Source organism: Lepidochelys olivacea (genome assembly GCF_965140295.1).
Source record: "Lepidochelys olivacea isolate rLepOli2 genome assembly, chromosome: 20".
Taxonomy (NCBI): Eukaryota; Metazoa; Chordata; order Testudines; family Cheloniidae; genus Lepidochelys; species Lepidochelys olivacea.
In genome coordinates, this window is record NC_140430.1 from 8467422 (window position 1) to 8488347 (window position 20926).

Below are 20926 nucleotides of genomic sequence, written 5' to 3' on the forward strand. Positions count from 1 at the left end.
TCGTCTTTGTCACCTGACCAAGCAGTGGCAGGGTCTTCCTCCTCTGTACTGCCCCGTAGCAGGGCACATCAGGACCCGCTGTGCAGGATCACTTGTAGTATGGGGCTACAGGCGGAGGAGATGGTTGAGCTGGAGGATACTGTGGTTGATATCCTAACACCAAAAGGGCCATCCAGGGTCGCTCTGCCCCTTATAAAAACAATCCAGACCACTACAAAAAAAAAATCTGTGGCAAACTTCTGCCTCCATCTCCCCAACAGCCAAGGGGGTGGAGAGAAAGTATTTAGTACCTATTCTTGCATCCGCAGCCCTGCTCACTGGTGGTGGTGGCGGTCAATGAGAAGTAGAGATGGGCAACAAGGCCTGTCTCCCAAGTCGAAAAACTCAGAAAAGATGGGCCTTTTTGGTCAGAAGGTCTACTCGACTAGGGAGCTCCAACTGAGGATAGCTAACCACAAGCAATCCCCAGCAGATATAATTTCAATTCATGGAACTCCAAGTTGAAATTTAAGGAACTTGTGCATGACTCTAGGGCAGAGTTCGCAGCAAGAGTGGACGAGGGCAAGACAGTGGCACGGATCTCTTTATAGGCCTCACTGGATGCTGCGGACTTCGCTGTGCGAACCCTGGCCTCCAGCATAGCCGTGAGGAGGCTCTCCTGGCTACAGGCGTCCGGGTTCCTCCCAAAGTCCAACAAGCTATCCAGGACCTGCCCTTTGACGGCATGGGCCTGTTTGCAGAGCAAACAGACTCCAGGCTTAATAGTCTTAAAGATTCCTGGACAGCACTGAAGTCCATTGGGCATGCATTCCCCAGCAACCCAACACAAACATTTTAAGCCCCAACCCCAGCAGTGCTTCTCTTCTCCCCAGCTGGGGCAGGAATGGCAGGCGCAAGCCACCCCATCCAGCCAGGGCCCGACAAAACCATCATCGGGCTCCAAGCAGGCCTTTTTGAAGGTGCACCCGAGGATGGCGTACAAGTCACAGTACCGGATCCTCATCCCTGTTTCCTGAACCATCTGTCCCATTTTTACCATACTTGGCTCCAAATAACATCAGACCCTTAGGTCCTTCACATGGTAGAAGTGGGATATTCACTCCAATTCTGCTCCTCCCCCTCACTCCCTCCCACCCCCCTCCCCCATCCCTCTTCAGGGACGCTTTTCATGAGCATCTCCTCATTCAAGGCCTCAACGGATTCATGAAAAAGTTTGAGGTTCCATATGGTCTCCCTAAGTGCAATTATCCCCTCTCTGGATCCAGGAGATTGGTGTGCCGCCCTTGACCTCAAGGATGCATGCTTCCATATATCCATACTTCCTGCCCACAGACTATTCCTCAGGTTTGTGATCAATCACTACCAATTCATGGTCCTGCCCTTTCATCTGTTGAGAGCCCCATGAGTGTTTACCAAGTGCATGTCGGTCGTGGCAGCCTTCCTCCGCTGCAGGCAGGTGCAGGTATACTTGTACCTCGAAGACTGGCTGCTCAAGGGGCGTTCTAGGGTCCAGATAGAGGCAAAGGTCCGCTTTGTCAGATCCACCTTTGACAGGTTGGGTCTCCTCCTGTCCAAAAAGTTGTCAATCCTGGTACTGACTCAAAGAATAGAATGTACTGGGGGGGGACGCAAGCCGGGCAAGTGTGTCCCTGCCAGAGGCTCGTTTCCAAGCTATGATGAACATCATACCAGGCCTCAGATGGTAATCTACCCCCATGGCAAGGGGTTGCCTGAGGCTCCTTGGTCACATGGCAGCATGCACGTACATAGTACAGCATGCCAGGCTGTGTCTCAGAGCTCTCCAAGCTTGGCTAGCGTCGGCCTACCGTCTGGGGCGTGACAGCCTGGACATAGTGGTCACCCTTCCGTTGTAGGTCCTAGAGTCCTTCTCCTGGTGGCTCAACCCGCAAGAGGTGTGTGAGGGAGTCCCCTTCAACAGACTCCAGCCCTCTGTCCCTAATAATGGATGTTTCAATACTGGGATGGGGCGCACACCTGGGAGAGCTTCAGACGCAGGGCCTCTGGTCTCAGGATGAGCTCTCGCTCCATATCGACCTCTAGGAGTTGAAGGTGGTCTGACTAGCATGCCAAACCTTCCAAGCCATCTGCAAGGGCAATGCATGGCACTTACGATGGACAACACAACTGCGATGTTTTACATAAACAAGCAGGGTGGAGTCAATTCCTCTCTCCTATGTCGAGAACCCCTCAAGCTGTGGGAGTTCTGCATAGCCCACTCCATTTGCCTGGAGGTGCCCTACCTCCCAGGTTCCCAGAACGAGCTGGTGAACTACCTCAGAAGATCCTTCCACAACCATGAGTGGTCCGTCTGTCCGGACATAATTCACGGCATTTTCCAGAGGTGGGGAGTGGGGAGTTCCCCAGGTTGACCTGTTTGCCACATGAGGCAACAAAGTGTCCAAGACTCTGCTCTTTCCAGAATCACAGCCTGGGCTCGCTTTCAGATGCATTTCTCCTCCCCTGGGAGGTGCATCTGCTGTATGCATTCCCACTGTTCCCGCTCGTGCACAAGGTCCTGCTCAAGATCTGCAGGGACAAGGCGGTGGTCATACTGGTGGCACCAGCATGGCCTCACCAACACGGGTAGACCACGCTCCTGGAACTGTTGGTGGACATGCCATCGTACTGTTTTGGGTCCCGGACTTGATCACCCAAGATCAGTCGCCTTCATCATCCCAACCTTCATCTGACTGCTTCATGGCTAAACCCCATGGAACTTGTGCTCTGAGCATGTTAGGGAGGTCTTGTTTGGTAGCAGAAGCCCTCCACCTACCTGGCCAAGTGGAAAAAAGTTTGCAATCTGGTGCGCTTAGGGCCACATACCTCAGTTGCAGGTGCCCATATCGCTCATCCTGGACTGTCTATTGCACTTAAAACAGCAAGGTCTGGCTGCATCATCCATCAAGGTGCATTTAGCAGCCATTTCTGCCTTCCACCCGGGAGCAGCTGGGTGTTCCGTCTTTGCCAGCCCCATGTTTGGACGTTTCCTAAGAGGTCTGGAAAGGCTGTACCCTCAGGTTGGACAACTGGTCCCGGCATGGAACCTTAACCTGGTCCTTTCACACACCCCTCCTCCCCCATGATGGAACCCCTGGCGCCTTGCTCGCTGCTATACTTATCATGGAAGGTGGCCTTCCTAGTTGCCATTACTTTGGCAAAGAGGGTATCGGAGCTTAAAGCCCTCACCTCCGACCCTCCCTACACGGTTTTCTTTAAGGACAAGGTGCAACTCAGGCCTCACCCGGCATTTCTTCCAAAGGTGGTGTCCCAGTTCCATTCCAACCAGGACATTTTTCTACCTGTCTTTTACCCTGAGCCTCATGCAAGTAGCCGAGAACAGAGGCTTTGCTCGCTAGACACTTGAGCACTGGCCTTTTACATTGAATGCACAAAGCCGTTCCGTAAATCGAACCAGCTGTTCGTGGCGGTAGCAGACCGGATGAAAGGACTCCCGATCTTGTCGCAGAGGATTCAATCGTGGATCACATCATGCATCCGCACATGCTATGACTTAGTCAGAGTTCCAGCCCTGGCACTAACGGTGCATTCCATAACAGTGCAGGCCTCCTTGGCGGTGTTCCTGGCCCAGGTCCCAATTCAAGAAATCTTCATGGCAGCTACATGGTCCTTGGTTCGCATGTTCACCTCTCATGACGCTATCACCCAGCACACCAGAGATGATGCAGCATTCGGCAGAGCGGTGCTTCAGTCAGCGATTCCATAACTCCAAGCACACCACCTGGGTAGGGCTTGGGACTCACCTGATTGGAATGGACATGAGAAAGCACTTGAAGAAAAAACAGTTACTCACCTTCTTGTAACTGTTGTTCTTCGAGATGTCCATTCCAAACCCACCTGCCTCTCCCTCTGTCAGAGTAGCCAGCAAGAAGGAACGGAAGAGGCAGGGACCTATATTCTCCGCCATGGAGGCACCACTCCAGGGCGCTCTACAGCTGACCCAACAGGTGCTGCTAGGGAAAAAGCTTTCCAACAACAGTGCATGCGGAGTGCATACACCTAATTGGAATGGACATGAGCAACACATCTCAAAGAACAACAGTTACAAGAAGGTGAGTAACCGTGGTGGTGTGGTGATGTTGTTTTTTTTGCTAGGTAGCAGAAAGCCCTTGACTAGGGCCACTTACCTGGCCAAGTGAAAATGCTTTACTTGCTGTGCTGCCGAGTTTGGCTTCCCTCCTCTACAAGTGTCCTTACAGTCCATCGTGGACTACCTCCTCTATCTGAAGCATTATGGTCTGTTGCTAGCCTCTATTAAGGTGCATTTGGCAGCCATATCGACATTCCATCCTCCAGTCCAGGGTTGGACAGTCTTTGCCAGGGGTATGACAGATTCAGTGAAGGTCTGGAGAGGCTCTTACTGCCATGGGATTTAAACATGGTGTTGTCTAAGCTCACAGGGTCTCCGTTTGAGCCATTGACAAAATGCTCTCCTCTGCTACTCTCTTGGAAAGTCACCTTCCTGGTAGCAGTTACTTTGCCAAAAAAGAGTCTCGGTGCTTCAAGTGCTAACATCGGAGCATCCCTGTATTGTATCCTTTATGGACAAGGTCTGATCGTCCGCTTAGCCTTTTTGCCCAAGGTGGTGTCTCATTTTCACATCAACCTACCAGTCTTCTGCCCTAAGTTGTATAATACAGAAGAGCGGCATCTGCATTCTCTGGATATTAGAAGGGCCTTGGCCTTTTATATGGACAGGACAAGATCTTTCTGCAAATCCACACAGCTTTTTGTGAAAGGCCTCCCAGTAACAGGCCAAACAGTCTCCCCATATCCGGGCTTGCTATGAGCAGGCAGTGGTGTCTCCCCCAGGCATCGTGAAGGCTCGCTCAACAAGGGCTCAAGCATCTTTGGCTGCGTTTCTGGCGCATATACCAATACAGGACATCTGCAAAGCAGTGATGTGGTCCTCGGTGCACACATTCGAATCCCACTATGCGATCACCCAACAGGCAAGAGATTATGCTAGTTTCGGGAGGGCTGTCCTGCAGTTGACTGGACCTTAAACTCCTCCAGGACTTCTGCTTCTGAGTCACCCAGAATGGAATAGACAAGCGCAAGCACTCGAAGAAGAAAGGACTGTTACTTACCTTTCATAACTGTTCTTAGAGATGTTGCTAGTGTCCATTCCATGACCTGCCCCACCACAGGAGTTCACAGCGAAAAGGAACTGAAACTGTGCGGGGCCAGCAGCACCCTTTATACCGGCACATGAGTGCGGGCCTCCAGGAGTCGCCAGAGCCAGCCCTACGGCTACCACTAGGGGAAAAAGTCTCCGGCAACTGTGCACACACTGTGCACGCTCCTGGAATGGACATGAGCAACACATCTCGAGAACAACCCTTATGAAAGGTAGGTAATCATCTTATCTCAATGGAGGATTCACAGAACATCTTGGTGTGCATAAACAATCTTTTTTGCAGGGTGCCCTCTGGCTATCTGTGCCAGGCAGTTAGAAGCAGATAGCCACTGTACCTGCACTGGCTAGTTCAAGAAAAAATAGCAAATAAGATGTGTCCCCACAATATTAATGTGAACTGTATACTTACGAGAGGTTCCTTCCCTGCATCATGCTCACCCATGCTGGAGTGCTGTGACTGGCTGGACTGGTCTAGGGTTACAAATAGCTCTTGGTTCTCTGGGACAATGGATCCCTCATTTGCCTGTCTCCCATTCTCCTCCTCCTCCTTCCTCGTCCAACAGTCGCCTCAGTGTTGCCTGTGTTGGTCCGTGACTGACTCTCACAACTGTTAGGGGTGGTTGTGTGGTCACTGCAGAATATAGCATGCGGCTCCTTGTAAAAGCGGTATGGCTGTGGTGTTGCACCAGAGCAACTGCTTGCCTTCTTTGCCTTCTAGTGTGCCTGCCGCAGCTCCTTGGCTTTCACATGGCACTGCTGTAGGCCCCTCTGGTAGCCATTCTGCACCATGCCCCAAGAGATCTGCTTGTAGATGTCCACATTTCTATGGCTGGATCTGAACTGTGTCTGGAGATGCAGTTATGTAGACCCAGGAGATCCACCACCTCCTGTGTAGTCCAGGCAGGAGCTCATTTGGAGTGTGGAGCTGGCATGCTGAGCTGGGCAGGCAAGCTCTCCACACCAACCAAACAGGAACTGGAAATTCAAAATTAGTGGTTCTTTAATAGGGGAGGGGCTTTTTCTTGTGTACCTGGCCGCTGGGCAGAGGAATTGAAGACTGTGACCAGAGTGGTCACAATGGAGCATTGTGGGACACCTCCTGGAGGCCAGTTATGTCGACATAAGGAATGCATTGTCTACACTGCTGTTACGTTGACCTCACTACATTGACTTAAGTGTTATGCCTCTCACGGAGGTGGAGCTAAGTTGACATAGCGGGAGGGATCTTGCAGCGTAGATACTGACATTATTAGGTCGACGAAAGGCAGCTTATGTCAACCTAACTCAGTAGCAAAGACCAGTGGCCTCCAAAGAGGGGTGCGCAAGACCGTGGCAGGAGGAGTGCCGCCGAAGGAGTGCTGCCAGCATGGCGGCAGCAGCGCTCCTGACCTTTGATTCTTCGGCAGCACGCCGGCGGCAGCTTGGCTCTCCCCGCTCCATCTTCGGCTGGCCCTGGGGGTGTGCGATTCAAAAAGTTTGGAGACCCGTGGCGTAAACCAGAGCTAAAACTCTCCCACACCAGCATCAACTTCCTGGACTCCATGATCAGCTGCAGACAACTATATACAAGAAATTCTCAGATCACTTACACTTACCTTCACAAATCCAGTAACCACCCCAAACACCCCCAAAAATGTTATCTACAGCCAGGCACTCAGATACCATAGACTGTTTCTAGGAGAAAGTCTGGGATACACACTGTAACACACTTAAACCATGTTTACCAAACGAGTATACTCCACCAGAGAAGTAGATTACATCATGGAATGGGCTGCCCAATTACCCTAAAAGGACCTGCTTCAATACGTGGTTGGGGGACGACAACACTGCACTCCCCTACTTGTCACCTACCGCCCCACACTGGAGTCTGGAGGGGGTATCATTAGACAATTATAACACATACTTGATGTGGGCCACATCTTGAAATAAATCTTTCCTAAATCCCCTCTTCTGGCCTTCATATAACCTCCCCCCCCAACCCCTTCAAGCTAATCAGAAGCAAGCTACCCTCCGAACAGGACATACCAATTCAGTGGCACCAGACCCTGCCATAACAGATGCAAAACCTGTAGCCATACCTCCACTACTACAATGATCAATACCCCTCAAAACATACCTTTCAAAATCCATGGGTCCTACACGTGCTTATCATGTGGTGTACCTCATCCAGTGAACTAAATGCCCCAGTATCTATGTGGGTGAAAAAAATTAATCACTACATTCTCAAATGAACTCACAGAAAAATGATAAAACAAAAATACCTGTGGGAGAACACTTTTTTTTCATAAAATGGTCTCTCCATATCTGAGAGCTTAGTCCTTATCCTCAAAGGAAACCTGCATATTAGCTCCCAAGCTCGTCTTTTGATGGTTAAATTCATAACTTCGCTTGACCCTAAAAATTATGGACTCAATAAAGAGACTGGATTTATGGCTTATTACAACAATTTCTAACCCACTCACTTGCCTTTGTTCTATGACTGCAAAGGTTTTAACTGTCCATTTCACCTTGAATGGTCTCTTGCAGTGTGTGTTAACTCTTTATGCTTAAGTCTGTTCCGCCTTGCATTTAGTTGTGACATTAAGTTCCTTTCCCAGATCTGAAGAAGAGCTCTGTGAGACAAAAGCTTCTCTCTTTCAACAGCGGAAGTCGGTACAATAAAAGATACTACTTCACCCACCCTGTCATTACTGTCATCCATGGCCAGGGATGAAAGTAATACGAAACACTTACCAGTACGGAGGCCAGGCTCCGGGCCTCGAGCAGAAGGGGCGGGACTGGCAGTCAGCCTCCCCCAGCCAGCCCATCTACGCTGCCTGGCCTGCGCCACCTGGGGCAGTTTTCAATGGTTAGTCACTGCTGAATAATATGATTGAAACACTTCACAGAAATTGTTAGCTATGAGTCTCCTATGGTTTGCCTAAATTAGGAAAAATTTGAGTTATATTTGGGTTAGCTGACATGTTAGCTACTTCCTACCTAACCATGGCATTTTCAGTATAGCTTGTTGAGATATAAAGGTGTTAACCAGCATCTACACTAGGGTAAACGTTGTGGTTAAGTAATGTGTGTGTTAACCCTGACCCAAAACAGCCTCGTCTCATAAGTTAGAAGAACTCTTATAGTGAGGGGCTTAAATCTGATAATTAAGGTTCTTGCTCTGCATAGAAAATGAAAGGCTTTAAGTGGCAAAGGCAATGAAACATTAACTGTGTAGCAGCTAAAAATGCCATGCTAATTTGGTTCTCATTTGTGATACCAGGGAGGAGGTGATTTCTCTCTACACAGCATTAATAAGACTACTCATATTGAGGTATTCTATTCCTTTCTGGGCTCCTTGTTGAAAAAACTTACTCTAAAATGGGCAAGTACGAAAATAAGATATATCCTGTAAGGTGATAGAAGAAAATGGCTTGGTGCATCTGTGAAAAGAGGGGAACTAGAGTAAACTGAATGACCAGGATATCCTTTTCAGCCTTTGGATCTAGGAATATGTCCAATCATTTGGCTAATACATGCTACTGAACAACAGAAGGCTTTTACTGAACTATCCTGCAAAGGTTGCAGGCTGTTAGAAGTGCATCCAGTATTCTCAGTAAATTTAAAGTATGCGGTGATTTCCTGGTTTGTACTTAAGCAATATGTAGTTAGTAATGAAAACTGTCGGTTTTAACTAACCTGCAGTTAATTCTGTTGTATTTGCCTTACAGAGTGCCTGGTGAGGAATGCGATGGGATCAATAGCATGTCTGTGGAGAGTGGCCCTGGGACAAGACTGAGAAATTTACCAGTAATGGGGGATGGACTAGAAACTACACAAATGTCTACAACACAGGCACAGACCCAACCCCAACAAGGCAATACTGTAGGCACTAACCCCCCTCCACCAGAGACCTCCAACCCTAACAAGCCCAAGCGACAGACCAACCAACTGCAGTATCTACTCAAAGTGGTGCTCAAGACACTATGGAAACACCAGTTTGCGTGGCCTTTCCATCATCCTGTGGACGCTGTCAAGCTAAACCTCCCTGTAAGTACAGATTGAGAAGTCTGCTGCTGCTTCTCAGATTAAACATTATATGTCTGTGACAGGTTCTGCCCCCCCCCCCAGCGGGGTGCTGCCTGGAACTGGGGTACCACTGGGTCTGCTTGACCCTCCAGCCTAGGCTCCCTTAACCCTGTATTGCTGAGGCAAGCCAGCCAAGCCCTCCCTCAGGTTTCAGACTGCACTTTACTAGTACACACACAGATGCTGAGATCAGCGTTGCATGGGAAGGCACAGCTAGAATTGCCCAGTATTCAAGTGCACACCCACCCACCCCCCTCAAGAGGGTAAACCCACAGTTGTACCATCTTGTGCTGCACAGAGAACTGCACACCTTCCACTAACTGATGGGAGGTTCTTTTTAAATCAGGTGTCCTGATTAGTTTGCCTGTCATAATTGATTCTAGTTCTTAAATTGCTCCAGGTGTCATAATTAGCTTGCCTGTCTTAATTGGTTCTAGCAGGTTCTTGGATGCTCTAGTGCAGCCCCTGCTCTGGTCACTCAGGGAACAGAAACCTGCTTCTCCAGTGGCCAGTAGCTCTGCCTTTGACGACTCTCCCATAGCCCCCTGCCTTGGAGGGAGGTGGGAGGCTGCTGCTCCTGCTGCTGGGGCTGCTGCCTCTGCTGCAGCTACTTCCCTGGCTGGGCCAGACCCCCCACCCCTACCCCTTCTCTGCTACCTGGAAGAATTGGTAGGGGAAGCAAAAGTGGATTGGAGGCAGTGACCATGAGATGGTCGAGTTCAAGATCCTGACACAAGGAAGAAAGGAGAGCAGCAGAATATGGACCCTGGACTTCAGAAAAGCAGACTTGACTCCCTCAGGGAACTGATGGGCAGGATCCCCTGGGAGAATAACATGACGGGGAAAGGAGTCCAGGAGAGCTGGCTGTATTTTAAAGATTCCTTATTGAGGTTACAGGGACAAACCATCCCGATGTGTAGAAAGAATAGTAAATATGGCAGGCGACCAGCTTGGCTTAACAGTGAAATCCTTGCTGATCTTAAACACAAAAAAGAAGCTTACAAGAAGTGGAAGATTGGACAAATGACCAGGGAGGAGTATAAAAATATTGCTTGGCATGCAGGAGTGAAATCAGGAAGGCCAAATCACACTTGGAGTTGCAGCTAGCAAGTGATGTCAAGAGTAACAAGAAGGGTTTCTTCAGGTATGTTAGCAACAAGAAGAAAGTCAAGGAAAGTGTGGGCCCCTTACTGAATGAGGGAGGCAACCTAGTGACAGAGGATGTGGAAAAAGCTAATGTACTCAATGCTTTTTTTGCCTCTGTCTTCACGAACAAGATCAGCTCCCAGACTACTGCACTGGGCATGGGAAGGAGGTGACCAGCCCCCTGTGGAGAAAGAAGTGGTTCGGGACTATTTAGAAAAGCTGGACGAGCACAAGTCCATGGGGCCGGATATGCTGCATCCAAGAGTGCTAAAGAGTTGGCGGATGTGATTGCAGAGCCATTGTCCATTATCTTTGAAAACTCATGGCGATCGGGGGAGGTCCCGGATGACTGGAAAAAGGCTAATGTAGTGCCCATCTTTAAAAAAGGGAAGGAGGAGGATCCGGGGAACTACAGGCCAGTCAGCCTCACCTCAGTCCCTGGAAAAATCCATGGAGCAAGTCCTCAAGGAATCAATTCTGAAGCACTTACATGAGAGGAAAGTGATCAGGAACAGTCAGCATGGATTCACCAAGGGCAAGTCATGCCTGACTAATCTAATTGCCTTCTATGACGAGATAATTGGCTTTGTGGATGAGGGAAAAGCAGTGGACATGTTATTCCTTGACTTTAGCAAAGCTTTTGACATGGTCTCCCACAGTATTCTTGCCAGCAAGTTAAAGAAGTATGGGCTGGATGAATGGACTAGAAGGTGGATAGAAAGCTGTCTAGATTGTCAGGCTCAACGGGTAGTGATCAATGGCTCCATGTCTCGTTAGATGACCTCCTGAGGTCCCTTCCAACCCTGATATTCTATGATTTTATGCAGGACCACCCCCCCACCCCCGGTTGCTGCTGCTCCTGCTGCAGCCCCTTGGGGGAACCTACTCGCCCACTCCCCAGAGGAGAGGATTGAGGGGCTCCAGCCTCAGCCATTGCTACTGCTGCTGTGGATATTACCACCATCACCACCTGAGAGGGGTCCTTCCTGCCTGCCCACCAGACAGCCTGCTGGAGCTGCTGTTGCTGCCTGGGAACTGCTGGAGCCTCGAGGAGGAATAAGGGGACCATCTGCTGCTGGGGGAGCGTGCAGAGCCTCTGCAGATCACTGTGGAGGGCGCCTTCAAGGACTGTGTAACTTTCGAACTGTGCTTTTGTGGTGGCGGTCTTGACTGTGTCTGTGGGGACATAGGGGGTGTGGCGTGGAGCCTGCCCCCATGTCCATCTGTGTCCCACCATCGCAGCCCCCTCCATCAGCCCCACTGCTCCTTACCATCTGTCTCAGCTCCTGCCTCTGGGACTCAGCTGCTCGCTTGACTTGCCGCACGCTTTTGCCACCACGTGGGCCTGAAACGGCAGCCAGCAGCCATCGACTTTTTTTTTTTTGCAAGCACACATGGGCGCATGTTGCCCCTCTCTGGACTGACACCCCCCTTTCCTTGCAGCAATCTCCCCCTCTCCCCTTGAAGACCTTTGCTCCCCCGTTTTGCCCCAGCCTCTCAGCAGCTCCAGTTTGTTTGCCTGCCCTGCTCTTTCCTCTCTGCAGTTTTGCTTGCTTGTTTACCATGCCCCAGCCTCTGAAGCTAGCCCGTTGGTTTCCCTGTCCTACCTCCAGCCTGGCTGTTGCCTCCGCCCCCCCCCCCCCGCAGTTCCCCTGCCCTGACTAGCCCTTTGCTCTGTGTGCCCATGCTCTCTCCTGTGTGCTTGTGCCCCTCCCCTGTTTCAGTATGAACCCTCGTATCACTTCACCCCCCCATGTTGTTATAACCCCCCCCATCTCCTAGTGCAGCTAGAGGAGCCGGAATCCCATTTTGTGTTAGAGACTGAACCCCCTCAAATGCTTGATAGTCCCCCCCCCCTTCCTTTCTGGCGTCGTCCTCCCCTGCCTGCAGCCTAGTGGGGAGGAGTGGTCACCCTGTTTCCCCTTTCCCCTCCTCCCTCCGGTGTTTCTCCTCCATCCCTGCTCATTATGGCGGGGGACAAGGTGGGAGGGACTCCTCGGGCAGACCCCGCTACCCGTCTTCCACTTGCCCCCCCCATCACCCCCTCTGGCTCCCACCTCAACTGCCACTGCTGATCCATCTGCTGCCGCCCCCTCTGGGGCACCAGCAGCGGTGGGCAATGGAGTGGACTCCACTGCTGCCACGTCCCTCACCCCCTCTGATTCTGGGGGAGCCCCCACCCAGCCAGCGGGAAAGGCCAGGGCAAAAAGAAGGGTAAGGGCCCTGCCAAAAAGGATAGGTCCTCCACGGTAGGGACTGTCCCTCTGCCGCGGCCCCGCCACTGGCTGCGGCGTCGCTCTGCGGGTGCCCCTCTCCCAGCCCCCAGGGCGTACGCCCAGGTGGTGGCGGCTCCCCTGCCTGCCCCTACGTCATCTCTCCTGGCAGCTGCCTCTGCTACCATCTCTGGCGTTTGGAGCCCCTTCCCCACCTTGACCAGGAAGCACGGCATCCTTTGCCTCCTGGTGCCCGCCTCACCCCATGTGGAGACCTACGTGCGGGCGTTGGCGAGGGTGTTGGGGCCCACGGCCATCATGGTGGCCTCCAAAATGTACAGGAAGGTAGTCATTTTCCTGGCATCGGAGGCCACCGCCCAGGAGGTGGAGAAGGGCCTGGTGGGGGCGGGGGGGTGTGTTCGTCCCCCTGGAGCCACTGGAGAACCTGGGTGTCCGGTTGGTCCTGATCTCCGTTCCTCCCTAATGCCGCCCTGTTACCTTGCTCCTCTACCCTGGGGAAACCCCTCTCCATAGTCAGCCCTCTCTCCCTGGGCTGCAAAAACCCCGCCCTCCGTCACGTTCTCTCGTTCCGCCGGCAGGTGCAGCTTCAACCACCACCGGTGGTGTGTGACGGAGAGGCGCTCGAGGGGTCCTTCGTAGTCCCCTACCAGGGGGCCCATACCGGGTGCATTACTCTATGGGGCAGGTCCAGTGCTACCTCTACCAGGCGATGGGGCACATCTGGAGGGACTGCCCCTTGGCACGGCACAGAGGAGCGTCTGGGACCTCCGAGCCCCAGCCGGGTGTCGGACCTCCAGGCTGCCCGGTGGACAGAGCTGCTCCTCCCCAGCCCACCACTGCTCCCGCTCATGTGCTGGGGCACCTCCCGCCACACGCCCAGATGAGCGGGTGGGCCCCGCCTCTGCTGCCTGTACTCTGGAGGGGCCTGTGGAGGAGGGTGCGCTGGGCATGGGAGAGGGACATGGCACAGAGGAGCGTCTGGGACCTCCAAGCCCCAGCAGGGTGCCGGACCTCCAGGCTGCCCGGTGGACAGAGTCGCTCCTCTCCCCCACCCCCCACCACTGCCCCTGCCCCCCGGCCCAACCCCTGTCCACCAGCCCACAGACGTCATGGAGGGCTGGGTCCAAGTGCAGGTGAAGTGGCCAGGCGGAAGGCTCGAGCTCCACTCTTCCCATCTGATGCGGAGGCCCCCTGAAAGACCAGTAAGGGGGCCACCGACACTGAGCCTTCTGCCTTTCCCCCAGGTGAATCCCACCCACTGGAGCTAGCTGCGGATGACGTGGCAGCAATGGAGGGTAGCACCACCTCTCCTCCAGAGTCCCTCCTCGAGGGGGCCTCCGATGGAACCCCTCCATCTTCGCAGAGATCGAGACCCTAGGTCTGACCCCAGTCACTCAGGGGGAGGACGACCCTCTGCCAGCGGGTCTCAATCTGGGTGACCTCAGCCCACCCACTTCCTAGATCCCAACAGGACTACTCTGTTGTACCTAACTGGCCTGGTTCTATCACACTCTGTTGTACCACTGCCTCTTCTTGAACAAGTAAAACAATGGAAAGTCAATACCTTTGTCCTGCTATCTCAGTGTTGGTCCAGGCACCATCGTGCTCAGCTGGTGACATTGGCTAAACTGAGGTAGAGTCTCAAACTGGTCCTGGTTTGTGGCATAGCTGGACCCCTCTCCCCCCAGTACTTGTCCTCCTCCTCGCTGTTCAAGGCAGGGTTCTCTGCCTTGGGCTCCTCAGCGGTATCCGGTGGTTAGTGGGGGTCTCTGCCAAGTATGTCATGCAACTTGGTGTAAAGGCAACAGGTCTGGCCTTGTGGTATGCCTTCCATGATTCCTTCTGTTTCACACATCACCGCTGCTGATCCCTGTTGTACCCCTTCATCTGCATGAGCTGTGCAATCTTTTCGTACCTGTCTACCTTTCTGTGGCTGGTCCATAGCTGTGTCTGTACAGCCTCTTCTCCCCTCTGGCCCAGTGGGTCCAATACCTCCTGTCTACGGAGCCAGCATGGTTGGTTGGGGAGTTGCACACAACAAAGGAGAGCTTCTAGATGTGCTTACCGAGGTTGGCTATCAGCAGGGATCCTAGTTTTCTGTGATAACTTAAAATTCTCCGATGATAAAAACATAAAAACTTGGGGGTTTTCTGTAATTAAAATGAAATGCTGAACTTCAGTTTCCTTAGCCATAATATATATAGGTATCAGTTGAACAGGTTTTATTGATATATTTACAATTTTTGGGCGGACAGACTAAGCCCCGCCCATTCTTCTGATTGGATAATCAAAAATTCCGTTACTCTGGCCCCGGTCACAATTAGATTGGACAATCAGGGTTCCATAGTATATGTTTTTAAAAATGTAAAAACTAAAGATTCTCCATAAAAATGCCACATTTTTCGGTGGCAAACGGATTTCTAGGATCCCTGGCATTTAAAAAAATATGTGGAGATTTTAAAGGGTAAGGGAGTGTCTTCTGGTCTTGATGGTTGGGCAGTGGAGTTCACAAATGTGACCAAGAGCAGTCACTGTTGGTCGTTGTGTAACACTTGCTGGAGGGTCGAAAACCTACCTATGCGAGGAGACTTGAAGAGCTTGCCTTGTTTAGCCTAACCAAAAGAAGGCTGAGAGGAGATATGATTGCTCTCTATAAGTACATCAGAGGGATAAATACCAGGGGGGGAGAGGAGTTATTTTAGCACCAGTGTCAACACAAAAAGGAATGGATGTAAACTGGCCATCAGCAAGTCTAAGCTCGAGATTAGGTGAAGGTTTCTAACCATAGAGGAGTTAAGTTCTGGAACAGCCTTCCAAGGGAAGCAGTGGGGGCAAAAGCCTAACTGACTTGAAGACTGAGCTTGATAAGTTTACGGAGGGGATGGGATAATGGGACTGCATGTGGCCCATCTGTGACTTCCAGAAGCAAAAATCCCCAGTGGCTGGAGATGGGACATTAGATGAGGAGGGCTCTGAGCTACTACAGAGAATTCTTTCCCAGGTATTTGCCTGGTCACTCATGCTTAGGGTCTAACTGATTGCCATATTTTGGGTCAGGAAGGAATTTTCCCCCAGGTCAGACTGGCAGAGACCCTGGGAGTTTTCACCTTCCTCTGCTGCATGGGTCACATGCAGGTTTAAACTAGTGTAAATAGTGAATTCTCTGTAATTTGAAGTCTTAAAACCATCATTTGAGGACTTCAGTAACTCAGCCAGAGGTTTGTGGTTTATTTCAGTAGTGGATGGGTAAGGTTCTGTGGCCTGCAATGTGCAGGAGGTCAGACTAGATGATCATTCCTTCTGACCTTGAAGTCTGAGTCTGTGACATATATCATGCAGCATCTACACTCACTGTCAACCTCAGTAGATCAACCATGGCTCAGTGCAATTTAGGGAGGTGGTTTTACTGCATCACCGTAATGGAGCGCTTACGTTGACCAAAGACCATTTTATGCACAAACAGATCAACCCAAGATGATTTACATCAGCCTAAGTTACTGTAAAGTGTTTGGTGGTGGCTGAGGCAAGCACTCTGTGATAGATAGGAGTTCTGAGAATATAGCTTTCATGTGAAAGCTCCCCAGGGGTTTGGTTAGAGCTGTGGTGCCCAACCTTATATCACAGGAGGGCCACATAAACCTATGCACAACCTTGTGTGGGCCAAACAGATTCTACATACTTCCTTGTGTAAACTAAAATTATGTAAATATCATGACAAAACACTAATGAATCAGCCATTAGTATATTGTGCTGAAGCAGGCCATGGGCCTTATGAAATCTAGTGGGCCATGTATGGCCTATGGGTCATAGGTTGAGCGTCCCTGGGTTAGAGTAATCGGTAAAGTTCAGTGATTAGAAGTAAGAGCCATGAAAAAGCTTATCAAAGCTTTGCATTTATCCTATTGTAGTACCTGTAAATATGCACTTTATGTGCCAGCATTGTTGGATTTTTCCAGGTTCTAAACTGATATTTCTTTCTCTGATTTCCACAGGATTATTATAAGATTATTAAAACTCCTATGGACATGGGAACAATAAGGAAACGTTTGGAGAATAACTACTACTGGAATGCTCAAGAATGTATCCAGGACTTTAATACAATGTTTACAAATTGTTACATCTACAATAAGGTATATGACTTTGGGCCTGCCAAGGGAATGTCCTGTAATCATTGCACCACTTCAGAACTGCATGTGGTTGGTTCAGATGTTACTTCTTATAACAGTCCTTAAATGTAACTGAATCCAGATTAACAGACGGTTTCTTGAGAACTGTGAATACTAATAATTTGATAGCAGTTTAGGCCCCCTCTTGCCTTTATGCAATGAAAAGACAAGTCAGACCTATCTTCCTGATATTCTCTCAGATGAGTTAATAGTGGATATTGGCATTTAAATATCTATGGTAAGAGGCCGGAGACTGCTGGGGGTGAGGCTACATGCTTGGTGCTAAGAATGAGATGAGAAGTAGAATGGTGCAATGAATCCTTTTACGCCCAGTTGTGTTTTTACTATGGCACTGTGAGATTTTGCCTTGCACAGTGTGCACTGTTCTGTATACCATTTTACGGGAGGGATATCAAGGAACTGAAAAAGATACAGAGAGCAGCAAGGATCTCTAGGGTGGCAGGGAGTGGGATGTTAATAATTGAGGATAGGTCAGAAAAAGAATTGATTTATGCTTCTAAAACTGAAATAGGGGACATGGCTGAGTTGTGAAACTATGAGGTAGAGAGAAGATGGAGACCACCAAACTGTTGGGGACGGTAACAGCCTTAAGAACAAGGAGGCATGAACGGGATCTGGGACTAAGTGTTAAGAGAAACTTCCTTAGAGTGAGTTATTAACTTGTAGGTTCCATAGGCAGCGAAGAAGCTGTGTGACCCACACAGGATTTTGTTCATTTGTTCAAAGATCTGGTGTGATCCTCCCCACTACACTATACTTCCCTTCCTCCTCTTGCCCTTAGTACACTTCTCTTCCTCCTCCCCCATCATTGGCACCAAGGCTTCCTGCCCCCTCTTTTCTTCCTGCCCAAGTGCCCGATCCCCTCTTGTCTTCTAACCTCCTTTATATCTGCTCTCTCCCTTTTCTCACTCTTATCCTCTTTCATCACATACCTTTTCCCTTACAGTGTAAGCATGTTTAGGCCTCCCTATCTTCCCCTCAGACCATGGTCCAATCTTTCTTCTCACCTTCATCGCCAGGCTCATGAAACATTCTATCTGCAACTGCTGTTTGGAGTTTTTCTTCCAGTTCTGTTCTTGACCCTCCAAACTGGCTTCTGCCCTCTGCACTGAAATTGCACGCTAAAGTCTCTAATGATGTTTCCGTAGTTAAAACTCAGTTTCTGTACTCTATCTTTATCCTCCTTGACCTCTCGGCAGTTTTAGACACCATCAAACACTCCTTACGTCTTGAAATTTTGCCCTTCATTGGCTTTTCATGATTCAGTCTTCTCATGGTTCTTTTTTCCTCTGACTGCTCGTTTAGTAGTTTCTTCTGCTGTTGTCCCTCAAGGCTTCATCCGAGGGCTTTCTCTTTTTCTCCCTCAATCTCTCCACTGATATACTGTCTCCTTTCATCCAGTCTAGTATCTCAGACTGTTTTTCTGACATCTCTTTATGAAAGTCCAGTCATCATCTTAACCTTAACATGGCCAAAACTCAGCTCTTGATCTTTCCTCTCAAGCCCTTCACGTTCCCCCTTCCTCCCAGTCACTCAGGCCCATACCCTGGGTGTTAGGTTGTGACTCTGCCCTGTCACTGGACCCACACATTCAGTCATGGGTGTTGGGTGGAGCCCCCCCTCTGCGGAGGCTAGCCCCTGGTCTCTCTCTCTTTCACACACACACACACACCTCCCCCCACCCTGGACCCAACCCACCCAGGGGAAAAGCGTGTTGGAAGATGACTTGTGATGTGCCCCATGCAAGTTCCAGAGCGGCTGAGGAGGTGGGTATGTGCCTCCTCGGCTACCCTGGAACCTGCATGGGGCATAATAAAGCAAAAACGTTGCTGCCTCCCAGCCTGGGGGACGTAGAGCCTCCCTGTCTTATTATACATTCTGCCCATGAATTCAGTTCTTTTTTTATATATTGCTGTTTTCTTGCACATCTTTAAAATATGACCTCTGTCCACACAGCCAAAACCTTCACCCAAGCCCTCGTCATTCATGTCTTGACAACTGCAGTCTCCCCTCTTCTGCCCTTAACTGCTGCTGACTGCTCCCATGAGGTCTATTCAGAATGCTGCTGCTACAGTGATCATCTTGGCTTGTTGCTCTGACCATATCAGCTCTTGCTGATTCCTCACATTGACACCTTCTTTACTTGTGCATGAGATACAAGTTTCTTGTCTTCATCTTTAAGGATGTTCCTAATTTAGCCCTACCCATACCAAACTAATCTAGTAATTTTATCAGCATATTGACCCCTTCCTTCTCTCTGCCGGAATTCCCAGCCTTTGCTGCCCACCAGTCAGCTTCTTCCTTAAGCAGTTCTTTGCATTATTCCATAATTCCACTTATGAGTGGGTAAAATTTCCTGATAAAATCCAAAGAGCCATTGCCATATTTTCCTTCAGTTCCTTCCTTAACACACACCTGCCATGATGCCTACAAAATGCAGCCTGCTGATCATAGCACTAGTAGGTGACAAACTGGGATTATTCTGCTTCCTTTCTTTTCCCACTCTCTATTTCTGTCTCCAGCTGAAAAAACAAGTTACAGTGTAGCAACAAAACTGTTCTTCACCATGCTCATTTGTCTGTATGTTGTATTCACATCTCTCTACCCATCATCTGTTTGTGCTGTCTTTAGAATGTAAGCCCTTCAGTGCAAGGATAATGTATCTCTTTTCTGTTCAGCATCCAGCATAGTAGGGCCATAAGCCTTTGGATACAATGATAATATAAATACTACTACTACTTGTAATGTAAACATTTAAAAAAGAAACGTGAGAGGAACCACTTGGATGGGATCAGGAAACATTAGAGCAGAGGGTGCCCAAAGTGTGGGGCGTCCTCCCTAAGGTGTGTGGATGACAGTCTTGGGGGGAGCATGGGCCAGCCCCCATGGGGGCAGAGAGAGTGTGCCAGCCAGCCCCTAACTGTCCCTAGCTCTGCTCTGGTCCCGCCCCTAGCTGCGTCCCTGGTTCCCAGCCCCATGTGTGTGCCTGGCTGCAGCTCCATTCCAACCCATGGCTGAGGCTTGGGGTAAGGTCAGGAGTGGAGCCACACCTGGCCGCGGGCCTGGATGCCAGCCCCCATCGCAGCCCAGCTGTGGCTCTGCTCCTGCCCCAGCTGCGGCCCCAGCCTAAGTCCCCTTTTCGCTGTCCGTGTCTCCCCCACATTACATCCCCACTTCCAGCCCCAGTGCGGGGGGTGGGGACGGGCAGGGTTGGGGGGGGCATGATCCTCAAAAGTTTGGGGGTCGCTATATTAGAGTGCAAGATTGGGTTGGCGGGTGGAAGATGTATGATGTCTGTACTGGAATGGTTTTGTTGCATTTTCAATCTTGGTTATGACTAAACTCAATATTAAAGGGAGAAAAAGACAAAGCAAAATCCTAAATGTGGCATTAATTTTCTAGGTTACAATCTCATACTTGCTTCGAAAGTGTGTACCAGGCCTAATTTATTTTATCTATCATTAATCCAGCCAGGGGATGACATAGTCTTAATGGCAGAAGCTCTAGAAAAGCTTTTTCTGCAGAAAATCTCTGAAATGACTGAGGAAGAAACGGAAATTGTAATAGTCCAGGCAAAAGGAAGAGGACGTGGGAGGAAGGAAGCAGGTAAAGTACTTGACTGACTAGTCTTGAGTTCAGTTCTTGTTCAGGGATACCTTCTAGTGCCCACTGCAATTTGAATAAAATAGCAAAAAATGATCAGCCACCCTCATGTAATCCTCAGACTACAAGTCACAACATACAATGCTTAATCTTAATTTCAGCTGCTTATCTACATTTGATATCTGAGCTATTGACAGCAAATGGATATGGGCCACATTTTAGAAGTCCCTTGACCATGTTTATCTTTGGGCACCCTGCTTATGCAGTAGAACCTACTAATATGTACACATTGTAATTAGCATAAGTAAATAGTTCTCTCCCTACTTTTCAGTGAAGTTTAAAAGGTGAGAACTATAGGAGTGAAATCTTATTACTGTCACTTCATTATATTTACTGAATATACTATCAGTACATTGTGAAGGCCCGTAAAAGTAAATTACGGTAGTCAGACAAGCAGAATACGTTGTATTAAACCTTTTTCCCTGAGCTTCACTGTGCTTTCATGTAAC

The 20926-nt window shown here is 49.8% G+C and overlaps 1 protein-coding gene across 11 annotated transcripts in view; it reads left to right on the plus strand.

Annotated features, from left to right (window-relative positions):
* BRD4 (bromodomain containing 4) overlaps nt 1–20926 on the plus strand; it is a 259586-nt gene that overhangs the window by 120765 nt on the left and 117895 nt on the right. For all 11 annotated transcript variants that reach the window (XM_084610636.1, XM_084610643.1, XM_084610645.1 and 8 more), the window contains 3 exons: nt 8890–9208; nt 16620–16757; nt 20285–20420. In XM_084610636.1, coding sequence (XP_084466762.1) covers nt 8924–9208; nt 16620–16757; nt 20285–20420 — 559 coding nt within the window. In that variant the 5' untranslated portion in view covers nt 8890–8923. The remainder of the gene's footprint in view (nt 1–8889; nt 9209–16619; nt 16758–20284; nt 20421–20926) is intronic.